The sequence below is a fragment of the Bos javanicus genome, chromosome 23 (genome assembly GCF_032452875.1).
Source record: "Bos javanicus breed banteng chromosome 23, ARS-OSU_banteng_1.0, whole genome shotgun sequence".
NCBI classification, from domain to species: Eukaryota; Metazoa; Chordata; class Mammalia; order Artiodactyla; family Bovidae; genus Bos; species Bos javanicus.
The window spans coordinates 11,394,578-11,416,440 of record NC_083890.1 but is presented as its reverse complement, the minus strand read 5'-3'; the positions used below and the strand labels follow the sequence as shown (position 1 = coordinate 11,416,440).

Sequence of the window (21,863 nt, the reverse complement as noted above, 5' to 3'; positions counted from 1 at the left end):
TTCATGCAAACATGGGCTCAATAAAGGACAGAAATGGTATGGACCTAACAGAAGCAGAAGATATTAAGAAAAGGTGGCAAGAATACACAGAAGAAGTGTACAAAAAAGATCTTCACGACCCAAATAATCACGATGGTGTGATCACTCACCTAGAGCCAGACATCCTGGAATGTGAAGTCCAGGAGACCTTAGGAAGCATCACTACGAACAAAGCTAGCGGAGGTGATGGAATTCCAGTTGAGCTCTTTCAAATCCTAAAAGATGATGCGGTGAAAGTGCTGCACTCAATATGCCAGCACATTTGGAAAACTCAGCAGCCACAGGGCTGGAAAAGGTCAGTTTTCATTCCAATCCCAAAGAAAGGCAATGCCAAAGAATGCTCAAACTACCGCACAATTGCACTCATCTCACATGCTAGTAAAGTAATGCTCAAAATTCTCCAAGCCAGGCTTCAGCAATACGTGAACCATGAACTTTCAGATGTTCAAGCTGGTTTTAGAAAAGGCAGAGGAACCAGAAATCAAATTGCCAACATCCGCTGGGTCATGGAAAAAGCAAGAGAGTTCCAGAAAAGCATCTATTTCTGCTTTATTGACTATGCCAAAGCCTTTGACTGTGTGGATCACAATAAACTGTGGAAAATTCTTCAAGAGATGGGAATACCAGACCACCTGACCTGCCTCTTGAGAAACCTATATGCAGGTCAGGAAGCAACAGTTAGAACTGGACATGGAACAACAGACTGGTTCCAAATAGGAAAAGGAGTACGTCAAGGCTGTATATTGTCACCCTGCTTATTTACCTTCTATGCAGAGTACATCAAGAGAAATGCTGTGCTGGATGAAGCACAAGCTGGAATCAAGATTGCCAGGAGAAATATCAATAACCTCAGATATGCAGATGACACCACCCTTATGGCAGAAAGTGAAGAAGAACTAAACAGCCTCTTGATGAAAGTGAAAGAGGAGAGTGAAAAAGTTGGCTTAAAGCTCAACATTCAGAAAACAAAAATCATGGCATCCAGTCCCATCACTTCATGACAAAGAGATGGGGAAACAGTGGCAGACTTTATGTTTTTGGGCTCCAAAATCACTGCAGATGGTGACTGCAGCCATAAAATTAAAAGACGCTTACTCCTTGGAAGGAAAGTTATGACCAATCTAGACAGCTTATTAAAAAGCAGAGACATTACTTTGCCAACATATGTCCGTCTCATCAAAGCTATGGTTTTTCCAGTAGTCACGTATGGATGTGAGAGTTGGACTATAAATAAAGCTGAGAGCCAAAGAACTGATGCTTTTGAACTATGGTGTTGGAAAAGACTCTTGAGAGTCCCTTGGACTGCAAGGAGATCCAACCAGTCCATTCTAAACGAAATCAGTCCTTAGTATTCATTGGAAGGACTGATGCTGAAGCTAAAACTCCAATACGTTGGCCACCTGATGTGAAGAGCTGACTCATTTGAAAAGACCCTGATGCTGGGAAAGATTGAAGGCAGGAGGAAAAGGGGATGACAGAGGATGAGATGGCTGGATGGCATCACGGACTCAATGGGCATGAGTTTGAGTAAAATCCATGAGTTGGTGATGGACAGGGAGTCCTGGTGTGCTGCAGTCCATGGGGTTGCAAAGAGTCGGACATGACTGAGTGACTGAACTAAACTGAACAGACCAGCTGTCTATGAGAACCATGTGAAAACTAGCAGAAAAGATTTTTCAGATATAAAGAAGAAATCACCATGAGATGGGTAGGAGGGGCAGAGATGAGGTATAGACAACACCCAAAACCCTGTGTGGGTAACTCACAAATGGAAAGAGAGCCACAACTGCAGGGGTTCTCCCCAAGGACTGAGGCATCCAAGCTCCGGATGGGACTCCCCCACCCAGGGACTTCGCAGAAGAGAGCTGGAGGGCTGTAGGAAACAGACCCCTAAGGGGTACCTGCAAACTCTCACATACTCTCAAGTCCCAGCACTCAGATGGTAATTTGAGAGGAGTCTGGGTGAGACCCACCTGCTGATCTTTAAATTAGAGAGCCTCCCTGAGACAGGAGGCCACTGGGGCTCCTCCTGGGGACATATGGTTGGGGAACTAAGATCCCATATGCCATGAGGTGCGGCAAAAAAAAAAGGCAAAATTAATAAACTGAAATCTGCTGCATTTCCATACACTAACAACAAACTATCAGAAAAAGAAATTAAGAAAACAATACCATTTACAACTGCATCAAAAAGATAAAATACCTACAAATAAATCTAACTTAAGAGGTAAACCAAGAGGTAAAAGACATGTACTCATAAAACTGTAAGACACTGATTCATTCAAGAAACTGAAGATAACAAAAACAAATGGAAAGACATACTGGAAGATACCGGAAGAATACTGTTAAAATGACCACACTACCTAAGGCAATCTACAGTCAATGCAAACCCTATCAAAATACCAATGGCAATTTTTACAGAACTAGAACAAATAATTCTAAAATCTGTGTGAAACCATAAAAGACCCCAAATAACCAAAATAATCTTCAGAAGAAGAACAAAGCTGGAAGTGTCATGCTCCCTAATTTCAAACTAGGAAATATGGGCAATTAAGCTATGACCAAGGAGGCAAGAATATACACCGGGGAAAAGACAGCTTCTTCAATAAATGGCGTTGGGAAAACGGAGAGCTACATGCGAAAGAATCAAAACTGGCCTACTTTCTCACTCCTTATACAAAAATAAACCCAGAATGGATTTAAGGCTTAAATATAAGTAATACTTGAAACCATAAAACTTCCAGAAAACCCAGGTAGTATGCTCTTTGATACCAGTCTCAGCAATTTTGGGGGGACATATTTCCTTGGAGAAGGGAAACAAAAAACTAAACAGTTGGTACTACATCAAAAGCTAAAAAGCTTTTGCACAGCAAAGGAGACTAGCAACAAAACAAAAAGGCAGCAGACTGAACCGGAGGGAGATAGCTGCAAACAATGTATCTGATAAGGGGTTACAATACAAAACATAAAAAGAACTCATACAACTCAACATAAAAAAAACACATAGATAAATGAAGAAGATGTGGTGTGTGCGTACACACACACATAATGCAGTATCAGTCACGAAAAAGAATGCAATAGGGCTTCCCAGTGGCTCAATAGTAAAGAATCTGCCTACCAATGCAGGAGATATGGATTCAACCCCTGGTCCAGGAAGAACCCAAATCCTGCGGAGCAACAAAGCCCATGCGCCCAGCTCCTAAGCCTGTGCTCTGGAGCCTGTGCAACTACGGAAGCCTGCACGCCCCAGAGCCCTGTGCTCTGCAACAAGAGTAGCCACCGCAGTAAGCAGCCCACACACCGCAGTGAAGAGTAGCCCCCCTCACCACAAGGAGAAGAGCCCACGCTACAACAAAGACCTAGCACAGCCAAAAATAAATACATTTTTTTAATTCTTAAAAAAAAACACGTGGAAGGGAGAGGCTTCCCACACCAAGGGATTCTCTGTAGACAACTTTAAAGAAGAATGAAATAATGCTATTTGCAACAACATGAATGGACCTAGAGATTATCATACTAAGTGAAGAAAGTCAGACAGACACAAATATCACACAATATTACTTTGATGTAGAAACTAAAAAAATGATGCACAGGTACTTGTTTACAAAATAGACTAATAGAAACTGACTCACAGTCACTGAAAACAAACATGGTTACCAAGGGGCAAGAGGCAGAGAGTGATAAATCAGGAGTTTGGGATTACCAAATACAAGCTGCTACATATAAAACAGATAAGCAATAAGGTCCTACTCTATAGCACAGGCAAGTATATTCAATACCTTGTAGTAACGGAAAAGAATCTGAAAAATAACATATACACATACATAAACTGAATCACTTTCCTGTACACTAGAAACTAACACAACATTGGAAATCAACTATATTTCAACTTAAAAAACACTTGATTAAACTATAGTTTTAAAAAACTGATTAAAGAATAGGCAGAGGATTTAAATATTTTTCTGTGGAAGACATACAGATGGTCAATAAACACATGAAAAGATGTTCAACATCACTAATCTAATCAGGAAAATGCAAATCAAAACCACAATATCACCTCCCCATCAGAATCAGTTCAGTTCAGTCGCTCAGTCATGTCTGACTCTTTGCGACCCCATGAATCGCAGCACGCCAGGCCTCCCTGTCCATCACCAACTCCTGGAGTTCACTCAAACTCATGTCCATCGAGTTGGTGATGCCATCCAGCCATCCCCAAAAGACAACAAATAACTGTTGGCAAGGATATGGAGAAAAAGGAACTCTCATGCAGTGTTGGTAGGGATGTAAACTGGTACAGCTACCATAGAAAACAGTATAAAGGTTCCTCAAAAAATTAAAAATAGAACTACCATGTGCTAGTCACTTCAGTCATGTCTGACTTTGCAATCCTATGGACTATAGCCCACCAAGCTCCTCTGTCCATGGGGATTCTCCAGGCAAGAATCCTGCAGTGGGTTGCCATGCCCTCCTCCGGGGGATCTTCCCAACCCAGGGATTGAATCCAGGTCTCCGACCTTGCAGGTCTGAGCCACAAGGGAAGCCAAAGAATACTGGAGTGGGTAACCAGCCTATCCCTTCTCCAGGGGATCTTCCCAATCCAGGAATCAAACTGGGGTCTCCTGCATTGCAGGCGGATTCTTTACCAGCTAAGCGGTATACCAAGGAAGCCAGAATTACCATATGATCTAGCAATTCCATTTCTGGCTATTTTTCTGACAAAAATAAGATATATGCATCCCAATGTTCACTTCAGTATTGTTTACAACAGCCAATATATGGAAGCAATCTAAGTGTCCATCAATAGATAAACAAAGAAGATGTAGTATATATATACACAAAGGAATATTACTGAGCTATAAAAAAGAATGAAATCTTGCCATTTACAACAATGTGAATGGACCTAGACAGTATTATGCTAAGTAAAATAAGTCGGAGAAAGATACATACTATACAACTTCACTTATATGTGGAATCTAAAAACAAAACAAATGAACAAACATTAACAGAAGAAACAGATTCTTGGATATAGAGAACTAACTGGTGGTTGCCAGAGGGGAGGGGAATGGGGAGTATGAGTGAAATGACAGAGGGAGATTAAGAGGTACGGACCTCAAGTTATGAAATAGGTAAGTCACCAGGATGTAGTGTACAGTACAGGGAATACAGTTAATAATATCTTAATAATTTTTTATGGTGATGGGTGGTAAGCAGACTTTGGTGAACATTTTCTTACGTATAAAAATATCAAATCGGACTTTCTGGTAGTCAAGTGGTTAAGAATCCAACTGCCAATGCAGGGCACAAGGGTTCAATCCCCAGCCCGGGAAGATTCCACATGCCTTGGGGCAACTCAGCCTGTGGGCCACAATTGCGGCCTGAGAGTCCTAGAGCCTGTGCTCCACAACTAGAGAAGCCGCCGAAACTAGAGGCCTGAGCACCCCAATTAGCCTCTGCTCGCTGCAATTAGAGGAAAGCCCATGTGTAGCAATGAAGACCCAGCACAGCTGAAACTAAATAAATAATTTAAAAAAAAATCAAATCATTATGCTGTATACCAAAAACTAATATGATACTGTAAGTCAATTATACTTCAATAAAAAATAAAATTTTTTAAAAAATGGGCAAAGGACTTGAATATATTTCTTCAAAAAAGATATACAAATAGCCAATTTGCATATGAAAACATATTCAACATTATTAGTCATTAGAGAAATGCAAACCAAAACTACAATGAGAGCCAGTTCAGACCTACTAGAATGGCTATTATGGAAAAAAAAAAATCAAAAAATAACAAGTGTTGGTGAAGATGTGGAGAAATTGGAACCCTGATGCACTGCTGATCGGAATGTAAAGTAGTGCAGCAATCCCACTTCCAGATGTATACCCGGATGAAGTGAAGGGACGGACACAGTTACTTTTCACACCAACATTCACAGCAGCGTTATTCTCAATAGCTGAAACGTGAGGAAGATCCAAATGTTCTCAACAGCTGAATGGATAAACAAAATGTAGTATGCACATATAATGGATTATTACTTAGCCTTAAAAAAGGAATGAAACCCTGACACATACTACAACATGATGAATCTTAAAAGCATTATGCCAAGTGAAACAGCCAGAGGCAAAAGAACAAATGCTGTATGAATGCACTTATATGAGGTACATGCAATAAGCAAGTTCACAGAGAGAATAACAGACGGTGCCAATGGCTGGGGATGGGGGAACAGGAGTCGTCATCTCCCGGGTATAGAGTTTCCGCTTTGGATGATTAAAAAGCTCTGGAAATGCATTGTGGTGATGGTTGCAGAACAGTGTGAATATATTTAATGCCACTAAATTTCACATTTTAAAAAAGGTTAAAATGAAAAAAAAAGTTAAAATGATAAATTCTGTTATGTGTATTTTACAATTTAAAAATGGACTCAAAAAAATTTTAACTTCTGCTTATCAAAAGACATCATTAAGACAATGAATAGGCAAACCACAGATTGGGAAAAACATCCCCAATATACCAGACACAAATCAATTTACCAGGCTGCTTAAACACTCTGCAACTGGGAGCTCTGAGAAGACCAGTTCTGCCATGCATCCACGCACACCCGTATGAAACTGCAGCACGGCTCAACAAAAAGAAGTCCAGAACTGTGACAAAGCCTTGGCTTTGCTGATTTCCGGTCCCGGGCCTGCTTCCTCATCTACAACACGCTGAAACTTAGTACCGGCTCCACCTTGGTGCCAATTCTTACATCAAGATGAGAGAGCTTATGCAGCAGTACCACAGAATGGAAAGTTAAAATACTGAGAGAAGATGGATAAAGACTTCCTCTCCTCCTATGTTTCCCTAGGGCCACCCATACATTCAACCTTCTCTGGGAGACTTGGGGTTCCACTTAGAAATTACCTTTCCAGTACATGTTTGGCCCCCTAAGCAAGCACTTCTATTGATTCATTGCTACTATACAACTCTCCAAGCTTCCTCAGAAAACTGTTCAATGAGGTTTGCCCACTTAGAAAACTGAGCCAACCGGCACAACTTTAAATTATCACCACTAACAAGGAGGGGAAAACAATTAATGAAGGTTAAAACAAAAACAAAACCAGCATTCAGATGGCCTATTTGAGACACTCATGGTCTGGCAAAAGTTTTGATAACAGAAACTTCCAAAAGCATGCTATATACTTGCTTTCCAGCCATCTCTTGCTTCCAACTAAGGGACTTCATGGGACAGCAAACTATGATGGCCTTCTACAAATGGAAGCAATTAAAGGGAGATTATTCCTTCCTCCAAGGACACAAAACAAGTCTGCCCTCTAGCTTCACTATCATACTCAGGCTCTCACGGGCAGGGCTATGCCAGCCAGGCTCCCACCAGCCGCCCTCTGACAAGGCATGGGAGCAGGATGAAAGTCCTCAAGGTACTCAAAGTCCTAGGGAGCCCTGGAGCAAGCAAACCGATCTCAGCTACCACTTTTTCAAAACGGACAAAGTGATACCAAGAGCCAGTCATTCAGTTCTTCATTCTCTTCATCCCTAGGGCTTTCCTGATACCCTGGGGATGCAAGCAAACAACAACAACAAAAAGAAACGAAGGAAAAAACACACTGGTCTGCTTACCCCTCGTTGGACCGTATCATGTAGTCAGTAAATTCATGGTCTCCCTTGATCACCTCCAAGGGGACCACAAGGTTGACGTCAGAATCAGTGTTCCGCAGCTGGTTGAGTTTAATGTTGACTGAGAAGAGGTAATCCCGCACTTCGTCTATGCCCACCTTCAGGCCCTTGCACACCACATACCTGAGAGGAGAGACCCTGTCACTCCACTGAGCAAGGGCTTCCCCGGTATAATTCCTCCTCCCTGAACCTCCTGCTGAGTCACAAAACCCCTGTCTACGTACCAAGAACAGAGTGCTGCAAAGTTCACCTCAAATCCTTCCTTCTTATGTTGGGCTGTGTTTCTACTCTCTATGGCAGTAGTTTCCAATTACCCTGTGCCAGGCTGGCTGAATCACCATCAGCTGGGGAAGTCTGCTAAGGGCAATGACTCTCCAGGGATGGGGCCCAGAAATCTGTGTTTTTAACAAGCCACCTAGCAATTCGGACTGGCTGCCTCTTCTCTCACAAGATGCACGGGCACTGCGTCCCATCTGGGATGCACACAGTGACTCTGGTTTGTGGCCCACTTGTCCTTCAGGTAACCCTTCCTTGGTCTCCTTCACCCTCCTGGGCCAAGCCAAGGATCGCCCACAAAAATGTGGTGAACAAGGTTGGTGGAGGAGGCGGAGGCTGAACAGTACATCAGAGAACCAAGAAAATCCAAGTCCTCTTGGCTCCAATCACTTTTTTAAATCAGGGTTTTTTAATGTAGCTTGAGTTGCTCATGCCAGAGATGCACCAGGTTTTCCTGTTCTGACATTTAGCCAACTAGTCCGATTCAAAGGGAGAGGAAAGCCTCACCTCTCTGAGTTGGCAGGACGGCTGGTAATCGGCTTAAAGAGACAGACTCGTTCAAAGCAGCAGTACAGCAGGTAGATGAGCCCCACGCTGAACGGTGTGAAGAGGTCAAAGGTTTTACAGATAAAGTGGCCTCCTAGGTTAAGAGAAAACACCAACGATAGTCAGCAGCTTCCACTCCAGGAAATGAGTTGGGTCATCTCAGGGACTATGACAAAGTCAGGGCCCAGATACCTGGGCCCATTAAAAGTCACAGGCCACAGAAGGGAAAGAGTTGTAGAGGGGACTTTGGGGATTCCATAGCACTTTCCCCCCTAAAGTCCTCATTCCACCATGTGTCATCTCATACAAGCAGACCATTAGCTAACTTTCAAGCCAACCCCAACACATGTTCTTGTACAACAGGGCCTCTGATGGGTCCTGGGTGGGGAGACGGCAAAGTGTCACCTGTCCGGACAACAGACAGCGCCATGAGGAACTGACAGAGCAGCAGCTGTTTGCTGAGGATCTCCTGCAGGTTCTCCTGTCCCTCCACTGAGAAACCCTGAAACGAGAACGCAACGATCAGAGCAGAAAAGAGAAGTGACGAGGACTGAAGGGTGCTCCGACCTCATCTTCCCTGAACCTTCTTCAGGTGTCTCCACTGGTCTCCACCAGCTGACTGACACAGATACAGTCTGGTGTTTAGATTCTCTGGCGTGGTCGTATGGCTCCCTGTGGTAAAGACAGCACCTGGGACCCAGGCCTGCCTACTGAGCCAGTGCTGTTTTCCTACTGTATCGCTCCTGGGGATCTGCTCCTCCAAGGAGATGGTCCAGAAAATTTTAAAACTCATGCTGGAATCCAAGGGAAGGATACGGCAGAACAGAGGCAAAATACGCTGGTCACAAGCCAACTACAAGTCAGGAAACTGAATGCCCTGGTGAGTCCAGTGAGACCCAGGGAGCACGTGTGGCTAAATCTGTATGGGCTCCCTCAGTCCTGGGCTGACCACTGAAGAGGCCCCAGTCTGGTGACAGGAGAAACTCTGCCTAACTCTGATAGTCACAAGAATCTTCCTTTCTCTGCTGACCACAGATTTACTCACAAAACCCCCCCTCCTGTCCCAGGACCATGGAGCCTCTTCCTCCAGCTGGCAGAGTCTCTGGGCAGGCTGTTTGTATGAAGAATGTACGTTGCTGTTCTTGGAGTGGTCTCCCTCCCTGTGAGATCCCAGCAAGGAGCAGAGAGCCAAGCTCACAGGGGAGTGAGGGACGCCAGGGGCTATGATGGGAAAAGAGGCAAGTTATTGTTTAATGGGCATAGCATTTCAATTTTGTAAAATGGAATAAGTTTTGGAGATCTGTTTCATGAAAGCATGATTATAATTAACATAACTGAACTGTAAACTTAAAAATGGCTGCAACAGTACATTTTATGTTATGTGATTTTTATCACAATAATTAAGAGAAGCAAAGAGGCTGGCCTCCATTTAACTGGCCCCAGCCTGGTCTCCAGAAGTAAAAATGTTCAGTAATGTCTTCCAGATTTACAGATGCTTCTTAAAATGCACAGCTGTTTATAGGGAGAGGGGAAAAAAAACACACACAAAAAATCCCATGTGGGTCACCAGTCTATGTTGGCTAAGTCAGAGGGACAATCCTTGAGTTTGCCACTCGAGCTGATGCCCTGCACGGCTGCCTCCCCAGCATATCAGACCCCTACAGGCTCAGCGGAAGTGGCCCCTCCCTCCACCCAAGCCTATCTGATGTCCCCTGCTAGGCACCAATCTTTGGGGACTGAGGGCACGCTCGGCTCCTGTGCTGACATCTTAAACATTTCTTCACCTCTCCACACAGCTACTGCTTAAGAGGCTGCCCAGGGGGCTCCAGAAGCTTTTTGCAACTCTGGCCATGTGACCCTGGATTAACTGCCGCGTTCTCTGACCTTTCTCTACACGAAGCTGTGGCTCACAACTTTTCTGGTAGTCCAGAGAAGACTACCGGCAGCGTCAGATTACTAGGGGAGAAAGCTGCAGGGGTGCCTCTACGCCTCAGGCAGCTGCCCAAGAAATGGGCAACCTGAGTATCTTCTTCAGCCCAGCCACTGACACAGCCTCTTGCAGAGTCTTAATATGGAGTCTTAATTAACATGGAGTGGCTGCGTTTGGTTACGTGGTCACCTATCAGCTGCTCCTGAGGCTTAGGAGTGGCCGTGTACAGACAGCCTCTCCAAGAGCAGCGCCTGGGTGACAAACGATGGAAACGTCCTTCCTGTCGGCTCTGCCGAGTTCGTCTTAGTCACGGTGCCCCCTCACCAGGCCTCCACCCTCACCAGAGGCCCGTTGAGGAAGTGAGCTGGGCAGATCCGCCTGCCCCAAGCAAAGATGACCATAACAGCAGAGCCTTGACAAAGTTACAAATGGAAAAGATGTACAAAAAGAATAAAAACATACATCATCACCCCATGAAGAGCAGGTTACCTACCCCATCAGCCATCAGAAAGTGGACGCCCTTGTGATCGGTGTTATCCAGGACGAAATTCCTAAAAGCATTGATGTTCTCCGGGCGGGTGATGTCTCCGTCTCCATCGATCCCACCCTCACCTGACAGACAGGACACAAGGTTCACATTTAGCTCGTCCGCCCTGTGCCTCCCTGGCAGCGGGACACAACCTCGCCAGGGCTGTGAACACAGGTACCAGGCAGGCCTCAAGGCCCAGGAGAAGAGCTCTGTGAGGAGCAGCTCAGTGAAGGACCCGTCACACAAGGCTGCCCTGCAGTGATGGGCCAGGAGGCAGAAACAGGGCCCTGCTACAGTAGAGGAGAGCTCAAGAGGAGTCAACCAGCCGTGAGCCATCAACTGAAACAGGTCTTCATGTTCAAGATCAAACGTGTGTTTAAAGCACCTACATTTAGGAAGCAATATCAACTTCTTCATAAGTTCTGTTAACAAAGGACTTGGAATTTCCTGCCAAGTCACAAGAAGCAAGACAGAGTGGAGGGAACTGCTAGGCGGTTGCTGAGCATCTGGCATACAAGGCTGGGGATGGGTGTGGGTTTGTATTTGTTAATAACCCTGCCAGTTCTCAGCCAGAGATCAAACAGTTTTATTATCTCCTGTCACCACAAGAGAAGGAAGGAGAAATTAACATGGATCTGCTGCAAGTTTGCCTACTGGAGGGTTAACCTGGATCCCACAGGCCTGGGGTAAAAGGCATAGTCAAAAGGAGACTGAGACCTCATGACATGGGCTGGGAACCCCAGGCTGAGAGCCCCGGGACAGAAAACATGGCACGTGGACAGTAACTCCTCCTGATAAGACTTGTCCCTCTGGGTCCCTGGGGCCTCCTCCGTGTCCCTACCGTAGTAGGGCTCGAAGAGCTCGCTGGAAGCGGAGTAGAAGTCCTCCAGCTTGAAGTCGTGAGGGCCCTTCAGAGTCAGCCCGAAGCCCTTGGCGTGCCACCTCTTCCTCCACAGCACATACTCCGAGAAGCCGCCCGGGCCCGCACAGACGTCGGCAAAGTACAGAAGCTCCGCTTCCCGGTCCTTCACCAGCGGCTTCTGCAGAGGTAAGTGGAAGCCAGGGGAGGAAGAGGGGAAAAATGCCTCAGTGGGGAGCAGGAAAGAGAAAGCAGGGGAGTAAAATAAGCCTTTCAGCAAGCACAGTGCAGAGTTCCTGCCAGAGCCACAACCACCAGGCAAGTGTCCTCTAAGACCACTGCCTTCAGTCACCCATCTCCACCTCAAAACACCCCTGATGCCTTTCACACCACCATACCCAGCTCAGACTCCTAATAAAACACCCTAATGGGCACCCAAGTGTGCATGTTTTATTTCTCAGCATCTTTTCCCCACCATATCCTGCCTTACAAAAGTCCCAACGAGTGGGGTAGATGTTCTAGCCCCCCACATGACAGACAGGGAAAGAGAAACGCGGAGACACAAATCGACCTGTTCACAGTCTGCAGCACTGCTTAGTCAGCATCCCGTCAGCCTGAGCAGGAGACGCAGGCTTCCTGTCCAACCAGAGTCTGAGAGGCTCTCACATCACTTCCTCCCAGCCCAGGGCCTCACCTTCCAGATGACAGTCTCTGCGTCCCTTTGTCCCTTCCTCCTAGACGCTACCTTTTTTTTCCCCTCCAATTAAGTTTTTATCATGGAATAATTTTAGACGTACAGGTAAGTTGCGAGGACAACGTTCGCACATGTCCTTCACCCAGCTTTAGTAACATCTTACACGGTCAGCTGTAAAAATTAATAAACTGACATCACGGGTATATTTCTATGAACTACAGCCCAGACATGCTTCAGACCTCACCAGACCCCTCATTCGTTCCACGACTCCATCCAAGACCCCACAGTGCCCTGTGCGTCCTTTTTTGCACACCTCCGCTCCTGCCTTTGCCCCTCTGCTGACCAGGGCCTGCGCAGGGCAGAGCTGGAAGCTGGTTAGATTGGGAGAACAGGAGCCACTGATCTAGGCAGCCATCAGAGCATCCAGCCACCTAAAGAATGACTGAATTACACTATCATCATTTGTATTTGATGATTAGTTCTGGCCACTTAAGTGGCTTTAAATTCTTAATATAAAACGCTGGGTGTTCCCTGGCGGCCTAGTGGTTAAGATACTGGGCTTTCACTGCTGTGGCCCAGGTTCCATCCCTGAACTGAGATCTCACAAGCCGCACAGCTTGGCCAAATTAATTAAATTTAATGTATGCTGAATGCAGATCTAGACTGTGTTTACACTTCTCTTCTACACACCTGGGCCCTCAAGGGTGAATTCCACTTGTCTCAAGCCTCCAGGGCAGAGACGTGCCATCTGCACTGGTGACAAGAGGCTGAGCTCCAGAGGGGTGACCGCAGGGGACCCTGATGAACATCCAGCAGGAAGGGCTACGACAGCGCAGCCTTCTCTCCCTCAAAGTCTGGCACGGCTGGGTGCTTGTCCAGAGCTCTCTAACTGCCAGATAAAGATCAGAAGGCTTCAGGGGAAACAGTTATAGGAAAGAAATGGAAATACTAATGCTCACAGTCCAGTCACTTGTGAGGTGACAAGGGCTCTGCATCTGATGATGGTTATCTAGCTTGATCACAACAGTAGAAAAAGTCTCTGGAGAAAGGGACTGTAGCTAAAAATACACTTCATCACCCTGTGGCAAGCCCACTCAGTGTGCTGGGCCACATCAGTTCCTTCTCCCTTCCCTCTGCTCCACCACCCTAACATTCTTTGTTCCTGAGCCATCAATTATTCATATTTTCTTATTGTATTCATTTGCACACTAAAAAAGACCTAATGGCATACGCCAAGAATATTATGCAGCACTTCCCAGGCTGCAAAGCGGTAGTGAGGCAGGCGTCACAAGTTTAAGGCCTGTACACACTGCAAAGAGTGAACACACTGTTCCTCATCACAGGCCAAGCCCTAGCCCCAGGCGCCAGCTTCTCCATGTGAGAAGACTGTGAGAAGAAAGGAGAATGAATCAATGAAAGCACCTCACCTCCAAAAAGACAGCATAAATATGATCTGTTCTGTAATTTCAAGACGTGTCACCCTCGCAGGCCGCGGCCAGCGCTCCTTTCACAGAAAGGACGGCCAGGGTTCTCACCTCTGCCACTTACTGACTGTGCAGTCAAAGGCAAGAACACGATTTATGTCTTTAAGCTTGAGCTTCCTCAACGACAAACTGGAACTAATGTAGGTTATTTCTTAAGGCTATTGTAGGATTAAACAAAGTACCTTATGTCGAAGACCCTTAAAAACTGTACAATACTGAACAAATGTTAAGACGACACGAAGTTCAACTCGATCAGCCAGCTCCCTGAGAGTCAGGCCCTTGTCCCTCCCCTCCTTTTCTCTCTGCAGAGTCTGGCGCAGTGCTCCACAGGCAGCGGGGACTTTGTAAGTGCTGTCTAATTTCTTCTAAGACAGCGCTGAAACTTAAAGATCTACATTCAGCTTTTGTATCCTGTTATGCTTCATAGCCAATGCTTTCTTACCACAACGATAACCGCAGGCACACAAGTCCCTCACGTAACGTTTATATATAATACGCTTCCATATACCCAAAGAATCTAAACGCCCTTCTCTTCCTGGCCCCTTCCAATTCTTGTTTATGATCTCTTTATTTCCCTAGCCTCTTTTTTCCTTTTACCACAACCTGTAGAAGCAGAAACATGCTGAAAAACCTCAAAGAGCCTCCCCCCAGCTTCCCATCTCCAACCTCCTCACACTTTGCTAGGCTTCACATTGTCTGCACTCTTACTCTAAGTTCCCTGATCCAAGAGCCACTGAGACTCTAGCAAACCTGGGCGTGTGCCTGGGGCTTCTGCCACTCCCACGTCTGCTGGGACTGCTCTAAACACAACAAGCCTGCTGGGCTTGGCGGTCACTCCAGTCCTTGGGAGGAAACAGGGGTGAACAGACAGAAGCAAACACTAGGAGCTGAAGAGAAATCACTTTTATAGTGGAGCGTAGAAGAACTTCTCTGGAAGGGCAATTCTCCATGGCCACTATCAATCAATGCAAGTCAAGAAGCTGCCTGAAGCATCGCAAACACAGCCACCTTTTCCTATGTAACATCTCCACCCTCCACCTGAATGGTATGACCCTGATGCCTACTTCATTTTCCTGACAGCAAAAGACAATAACCAGATCCCAGCTGCTGGAGGCGTTTACATTCAAAAGCCCAAAATGACGCTGTGATTTCCCATCAACCTGACAGAGTTCCTCTGCCAGGCAGGGATTTAAGGGAAATCATTCGGAGCTCAGAAAATTAAATCAACACTATATCAATGTAATTTTCTCAAGATGCTAATTCCAAGAGCCGTTTCGTACAGCTTGCTGGTACTGTAAGGTGGGAGGGAGACCTGGGAGAGAGAAGTAACTACAGGCTGGAGGGGTCCACCTGCCATTCTGCCAGCATGGAGGAGACAACCAGGCAGGTGAAGCTGAAGCAGTGAAGAACTTGGAAAACAAATTTCTTTAAGCAGTGGATAATCGGGGGCCTACCAGGAGGAGGCTGAGTGAGGCAGAAACTGGACTGGGAACAGCCGGCTCCTGGCCCCTGCACTGTCAGAGAATGAACCTTCTAGGACAGGGTGAAAATGCTTTGAAACTCTGAAGGGAAAGCTAGAATGAAATGTCCTTTTTTCTTTCTCTATCATATGGAGGGTCTGTGTTCAGAAAAATGAGAGTAGTAAAGTAGAAAATCATTCCGATCCACCACCTGTAATTAGGATCCCACACGAAGCTTGTTCACAGAAGCAAAAAGGGAAAGTGGCCACATTTGAAGGCACAGATTTTAGAGCTGGAGCAAACCTTAAGAGTCTCTTGGTTCTCCTGGTTCTCTGGCAGGTTAGTAGGGCTAATTTCAGAGATGAGGTAGCTGAGATGCAAAGAAGGTATGACCCTGAGTGACACCACCTGTGACTAAATGCTGCACTTCCTACCTGCCCCCGACCTTCAGACATGATACTGATTGTAAACAGACCAGTGAAAGAACCCAGATGCCCACATTTCATTCAACACTCAGACATTTCCCAGAGTACTGCCCTCTCATACCAGAAACAGCAGCAACCAAATCAGATGATGTCACAAGTTTCAATCTGGAACATTAACTCACTGTAAGGACTGCTCACAGTCGTCCCTCAGTATTGACAGGGGATTGGTTTCAGGTCCCCCCACAGATACCAGAATCTGCAGATGCTTGAGTCCTTTACATAAAGTGGTGGTGTACAGCCGGCCCTCTGTATCGCAGAGTCAACAGACACAGAGGGCTGACTGCACTCAGACTCCACCCGACCCTGTAAGAGGCAGGCTCAAGCTTCCTGGTGGCAACTGGCCTCTACACGTCGACGAGCATGGAGAGGCTCTACACACATCCAACCCTCACCCTTACCTGCTCTCAGGTCCCCAGAATGCCCAGAACCTAGCACCATGGGGAAAGGGAGCACATCCATGTATTCCTGGTGGGTAGCACTGTGCCCGGCACAACGCAGGGGCTGGATAAACACATGTTTAATCAGCACAGCAGGGAGGCCTATGCACTAACTTGTGCCCTCACCTCCCTGCTCCCTTGGCCTATGCAGGCCACACCTGCTGATCTGGTCAGGAATACCCCTCCTCCACTGCTGCAAGCCTTGCACTCCTCCACCTGGAGTGAAGAGCAGGCTCTGCAGAGTCGGGAGCTGGGACTCCGGGCCTGAAGCCCTAGAGATAACTGCTTACTAGGGCACTCCTGGGACCACAGGAAGCACTGTGGAACCCTAGCTGAAGAACTCAAAACAAAATATATCTCATCACAAAATGCATCTCCATCACCCAGCAGGAATACTCTCCTAGCATTGTACAAATGGCAATTTCTGAGCCACTGAAGCTGAAGCCTATTTAGCACTATGAATTCAGAAGCAAAATCTTGTTCTCACCCCATAAGAGTCCCTTGGATTTGTAAACATGCGATCGAACACAAAATCCATGTTAGCCATCTTCATTGCTGCCCTGCAACAAAGCAAGACAGAAAAGCATACTCAGTACCAGACAGATGGGAGAACTGAGGCTCAAATGGGAACATCGACCAGTGTGCATCGGGGGAGGGGAGGGGAGGGAAATGCCAGCAAACCTGTTGAGGAAGAAGACTCCTCGGATCATCTCGTAGGGATTGGCCCGGGTCCGAGCTCGCCGCATCTCCTCCCCATCCAGAACATCAAACACACTCTGCCCGGAGAGAATCAGAACCACAAGGTGAGCAGCATCACCCTCAGGACGGAGCTTGAGGAGCTGGATTCACAGCCCTCTGAAAAGCTAGGCCTCTGCTGCATCCCAGCTCTGAAATGACCAGATGTGTGACCCCAGACAGGCAGCTCGATCACTCTCCCTCTCAACTACCTCACTTGTAAAATGGCACAAAATAGAAGGGAAGCAAGCACGTGCCTGCCACATGGTAAGTGGTATTAATCCTTCTGGCACTGCTAACCCTCGCTGCAAGCCTGCTTCTCCACTCCAGCAGCAACTCGGCAGGGACCAGAGTTTTGCTATGAAGGGTGTACCCAGAAAGAGGGTAGGCAAACCAAGATCAGGCTTTTCTGAGGGCACCTACCTCCCAGCAAGGAACCCTTCTCTTTCTTCTAATTCTCTCTGGAAAAAGAAAGCCCCACTTTACCTGAGGATATTTCCAACTCTCTACCTGCCAGAAAAATAAGCTCCGTGAGGCTCGTCTCAGGCCTTGCTTCTCCTCCCACTCATTTTCTCCTCAGTTTCCCCGGCTCACCCTGCCCCAGGCAATGCACCTCCTGACCAAAGTCAGGTCAGGTCAGAAGATGTCAAGGGGAGAGTAACACCAACTATCTCTTTTAACTCTAACAACACGGAGTATTTTTTTCTTCCCAATTTAAAGATAAGGAAACTCAAACTCAGAAAAGCTAAAGCAAATGGTCCAAGGTCACTCAGCAAAGAAAAAAAAGCCGCAAAATTAGGATTTGAATTCAGCTCTGATACTGAACAATGATTCCAAAACTTCCACTACGCCAGCCCCCCTTCAGGGTTACGATGAACCCACCCACTGAAATTAAGTGGTTCCCTCCCTGGCTACTGACCACAGGGACAGAACAACACTGCAGGGCAGGGGAGTCACCAGGAAAAAGGATGCTCACAGAAACACGCCAAACTGACATCTGCTCTCCAGGAAAAAAATCTTAGCTAAATTTCAGGTTCCCCACAACCGACTCAAAAGAATAAGAAAAACCCAGCACAGCCCCTCACACAAAATCTTCAGCGCCAGCTCTAGCCATGAGGCCTTACCTTACACTTCAACACACTGCGAAGCAGGCCTTCCCCACAAAACTCTGTTTCATCTTCAATAATCATCTTTCTCTACAGGAAGAAGAAAACAATCCATAATGACCACATGTGACTGCATTTGGGGGGAATCTAGGGTTCTGAGTGAGCAGAGCAAAAGGGGGCTTGAGTCCCTGCCAGAGAATATCAACCCCTGAGGGACGGGAAAGAGAAAAGCCTAAATCCCCCTGGCTCGGCTCCAGACGGCTGCGAGAAGGAGCAGCCCCCTGGGGGCTCCCGCGAAAGCACCATATGGATACAAGACTTGTGAATGCTGAGGCTGAGAAAAGCAAACAGGGAGGAGACACCCAAGCTGTCTGTCCCTAGAGTGTGGCGGGGCAGAAGGATGGGGGATATCTGGGAACACCCAAAATGACAGAGGCTGTCCTTTAGCCAGGAAGCCTCTTGCTCCTTGGTGAGTATGAAGGCAGGACCTCAGGCACTGACTTGGCAGCGTCACAGAAAACAAGGGCGTGGGAGCCTCATGGGGATGTTGAGTTCAGCGTCATGTACGAGTGAGGCTGCCTCTAAATCAGTGGTGCTCAAACTCGGTATTCTCAGGTTTTACGCTCTTTAAGATCACTGAGGATCCTGAACAGCTTTTGTTTCTGTGGGAGATAGACGTGTATATGTGTGTGTGTGTGTATTTATATACCTTATTATTAGAAATTAAAACAGAGATGTTTAAATATTTAGTAAGAAATATTTACACACTCAGTCGTGTCCGACTCTTTGCGACCCCATGGACTGTAGCCTACCAGGCTCCTCCCTCCATGGGATTCTCCAGGCAAGAGTACTGGAGTGGGTTGCCATTTCCTTCTCCAGGGGATCTTCCCAACCCAGGGACTGAACCCGGGTCTCCGACATTCCAGGCAGATGCTTTAACCTCTGAGCCACCAGGGAAGCCCAAGTTTAAAATGTTATATTAATATCAATAAATGTGTACGGAAACTATATTCCGGAAAAAAATGATTGGGAAGAGTGGCACTGTTTTCCCTGTTTGCAAAGCTCAGCACCCAGCTTACACAAGACAGAGAGTCTCCTGCCCACATGTGCATTCAGCATGTGCTGTCACGTGTCATAGCTTCTGGAAGACTTCCCAGGACACTTGCAAGAGAATGAGAATGAAAAAGGCAAATAACTGTTCAGAATTATGAAAATAACTGACCTTGTAGACCCTCTGAAAGGGTCATGGAGATCCCTCAAGTCCCTATACTTTGAGAACTGCTCTCTGGAACATGCTGATCTGGTAAAACTATATACTTAATTCTTACAATTTTTCAGAAAGAGAATAAACAAATTCCTTTTGTAACAACTCTCTCATTCCTTTCTGAGGACAGGGGTAGTCTTTTTTATCTACCTGGAACAGTGCCCAGTAGTGACCAGAATATACACAGGTGTATAATAAGCTACTCTAAAAAGCAGCCAAGAGGAAGACAGAAGTTATGCATTTTGTGCTGCCTTGCAAGGTAAATGACTAGGAGGAAAAAAGCCCAGCATGCCACATCTTCCAGGGGCATATCCGTGAAGCTCTTGACACCCTCTTGACGTAGCTTTATTCCTGCTAGAAAGCTCAAATTCACACTTTTCTTAAACTGTGAGTATATAGATACACACACCTGATTTGAGGAGGAGAAATGTCAGAAGTGTCAAGAATTCAGAGTACATTTTCCGCAACTCCTACCTTCCCCACAACCATCCAATCGCTCATTTCCTGAGTGTCAGGAATTTCAGTGGTACATTCTGGGAACCATGACACCTGCTCACAGGCACTGGGCTACAAACAAAAGAGAGGCAAGTAAGTCACGTAAGGCAGACCCTCAGGGCCAAGCCCCAGCTCACCAGGGCTTTCCCCAAAACAATCAAGAGGGGCTCAGAGTGAGAAGTGTCCAGGAAGCTGAGGCCAACGGCAGTGTCAGACCTAAAAACGGAGCCAGACTTCTGAAGTTCAGCTTCTAAAGGCCAGGGCCAATTCTGGTTTGAATTCTAAGAAACTTCTCCAACTTTCAAAGTTTCTTTCATTTGTTCCAGTATTATTTGATGAACACCTACTGTGGACTAAAAGCTCAGTACACAGAGGTAAAAAGACATAGTCTTTAACTCAGGTGGCCTATAGTCAGAGCAGTGGGGACAGAGAGAAGAATATAAGTCTATAAGGTAATTACATCAGGAAGACAGTGCAATAAGCCTCACTTACTGATGCCTTTTATTGCAAGACACAGTAGAAACTGGCTTCTCTAGTGCTGCTTCCTCTTAATTTTTCAGTCACTTTCCTTACCAAGCTAAAACTGTGGTTTTCATCCTAGCCACACTAAGATTATCTGTAGACCTTTTAAAAAGTACTGATGCCTGGGCCCCACCCTCAGAGTATATGATTCTGTTGGTCTCAGAGGGATTGGGTATAAGGACATTTTTTTAGAGGTCGCCAGGTGATTCTAATGTGCATCCAGAACTAAGTTCACAGGGCTGAAGAGACAACGATTATAAAACCTAAATAGGTGGCTAACCTGCATTGGCAGCTCCACATTTTCCCTCCAAGCAAGTGTGGAGAAGAGATTCAGCATTGCGAATTGAAGCAATGAGATTAAAGGTAATATTACATGCTCTGAAAGGCATAAAATGGTATCTCAATGCAAGGTCTTGAGGGCAAGCCAACTACCATCAACAGAGAAAAAGTTTAAAAGAAAAATTACTGAAAACTTTGTCAATGAATCTAGCAGTGAATCATGGCTTCTCCTCCTGGTCAAATCCAGTCCCTTTAGGTATAAAAGTTGTGAATTATAACCTGTAAAAAGAAGCTCATACACAATATGGATGCTCCTTTGGAGAGGAACAGCAGATTCAACCTCCCCCGGAAGTGTGAACATCACAGCTACCTACAAAGTGAGCTCTGTCTAAAGCTCCACACCTTACACTCCGTATTCCTGGACAGCGGTGCCACTGGAGCATTCTCCATGCGGTGACTCCAGGAGTTGGACGTTCACCTCAGGCCGCCCAGACCAACTACCTTAAAGGGGTGGGGCTTCCCTGATGCTCCGGTGGTTAAGACGCTGTGCTTCCACTGTAGGGGGCACAGGTTCAATTCCTAGTTGGGAAACTAAGATCCCACATGAGCTGGCATGGTCAAAAATAAGCAAACAATTAAATTTTAAAACAAAAACAAAAAACAACCACAGCCACACACACACAAAAAGAAGTGGCCACCAACAAATAGTTGAGGCAAACTCTTAACCAAAAGATTATCTTTAAGGAAAAAAAGTGAATTATGGTAAATGGTGATTAAGTCAGTCTTGCCTCAAAAAAATTATTCATGGAATTCCCTGGTGGTCTAGTGGTTAAGACTTGGAGCTTTCATTGGCATGGCCAGGGTTTAATCCCCAGTCAGGGAACTAAGATCTCACAAGCTATGTGACAAGGCCAAAAAACCCCCTTTTTCTTCAACAGCCTGTCTCTATTAAAAACAGATTTTATGAGCCAATTTCAGATTCCAAGTTTAGCAAAGTTCTAATTCTGCCCCATTGAGAGGGTAGGGACTTTTCACTCACTTTAGATAAATG

General features: G+C 46.0%; 1 protein-coding gene across 1 annotated transcript in view; it reads right to left on the bottom strand.

Annotated features, from left to right (window-relative positions):
- CMTR1 (cap methyltransferase 1) overlaps nt 1–21,863 on the bottom strand; it is a 53,535-nt gene that overhangs the window by 16,047 nt on the left and 15,625 nt on the right. The window contains exons 5-13 of the mRNA XM_061398060.1: nt 19,991–20,083; nt 18,271–18,342; nt 17,093–17,187; nt 16,899–16,971; nt 11,834–12,032; nt 10,957–11,075; nt 8,939–9,035; nt 8,495–8,627; nt 7,655–7,834 (exon numbers count right to left, since the gene is read on the bottom strand). Of these exons, the coding sequence (XP_061254044.1) occupies nt 7,655–7,834; nt 8,495–8,627; nt 8,939–9,035; nt 10,957–11,075; nt 11,834–12,032; nt 16,899–16,971; nt 17,093–17,187; nt 18,271–18,342; nt 19,991–20,083 (1,061 nt within the window). The remainder of the gene's footprint in view (nt 1–7,654; nt 7,835–8,494; nt 8,628–8,938; nt 9,036–10,956; nt 11,076–11,833; nt 12,033–16,898; nt 16,972–17,092; nt 17,188–18,270; nt 18,343–19,990; nt 20,084–21,863) is intronic.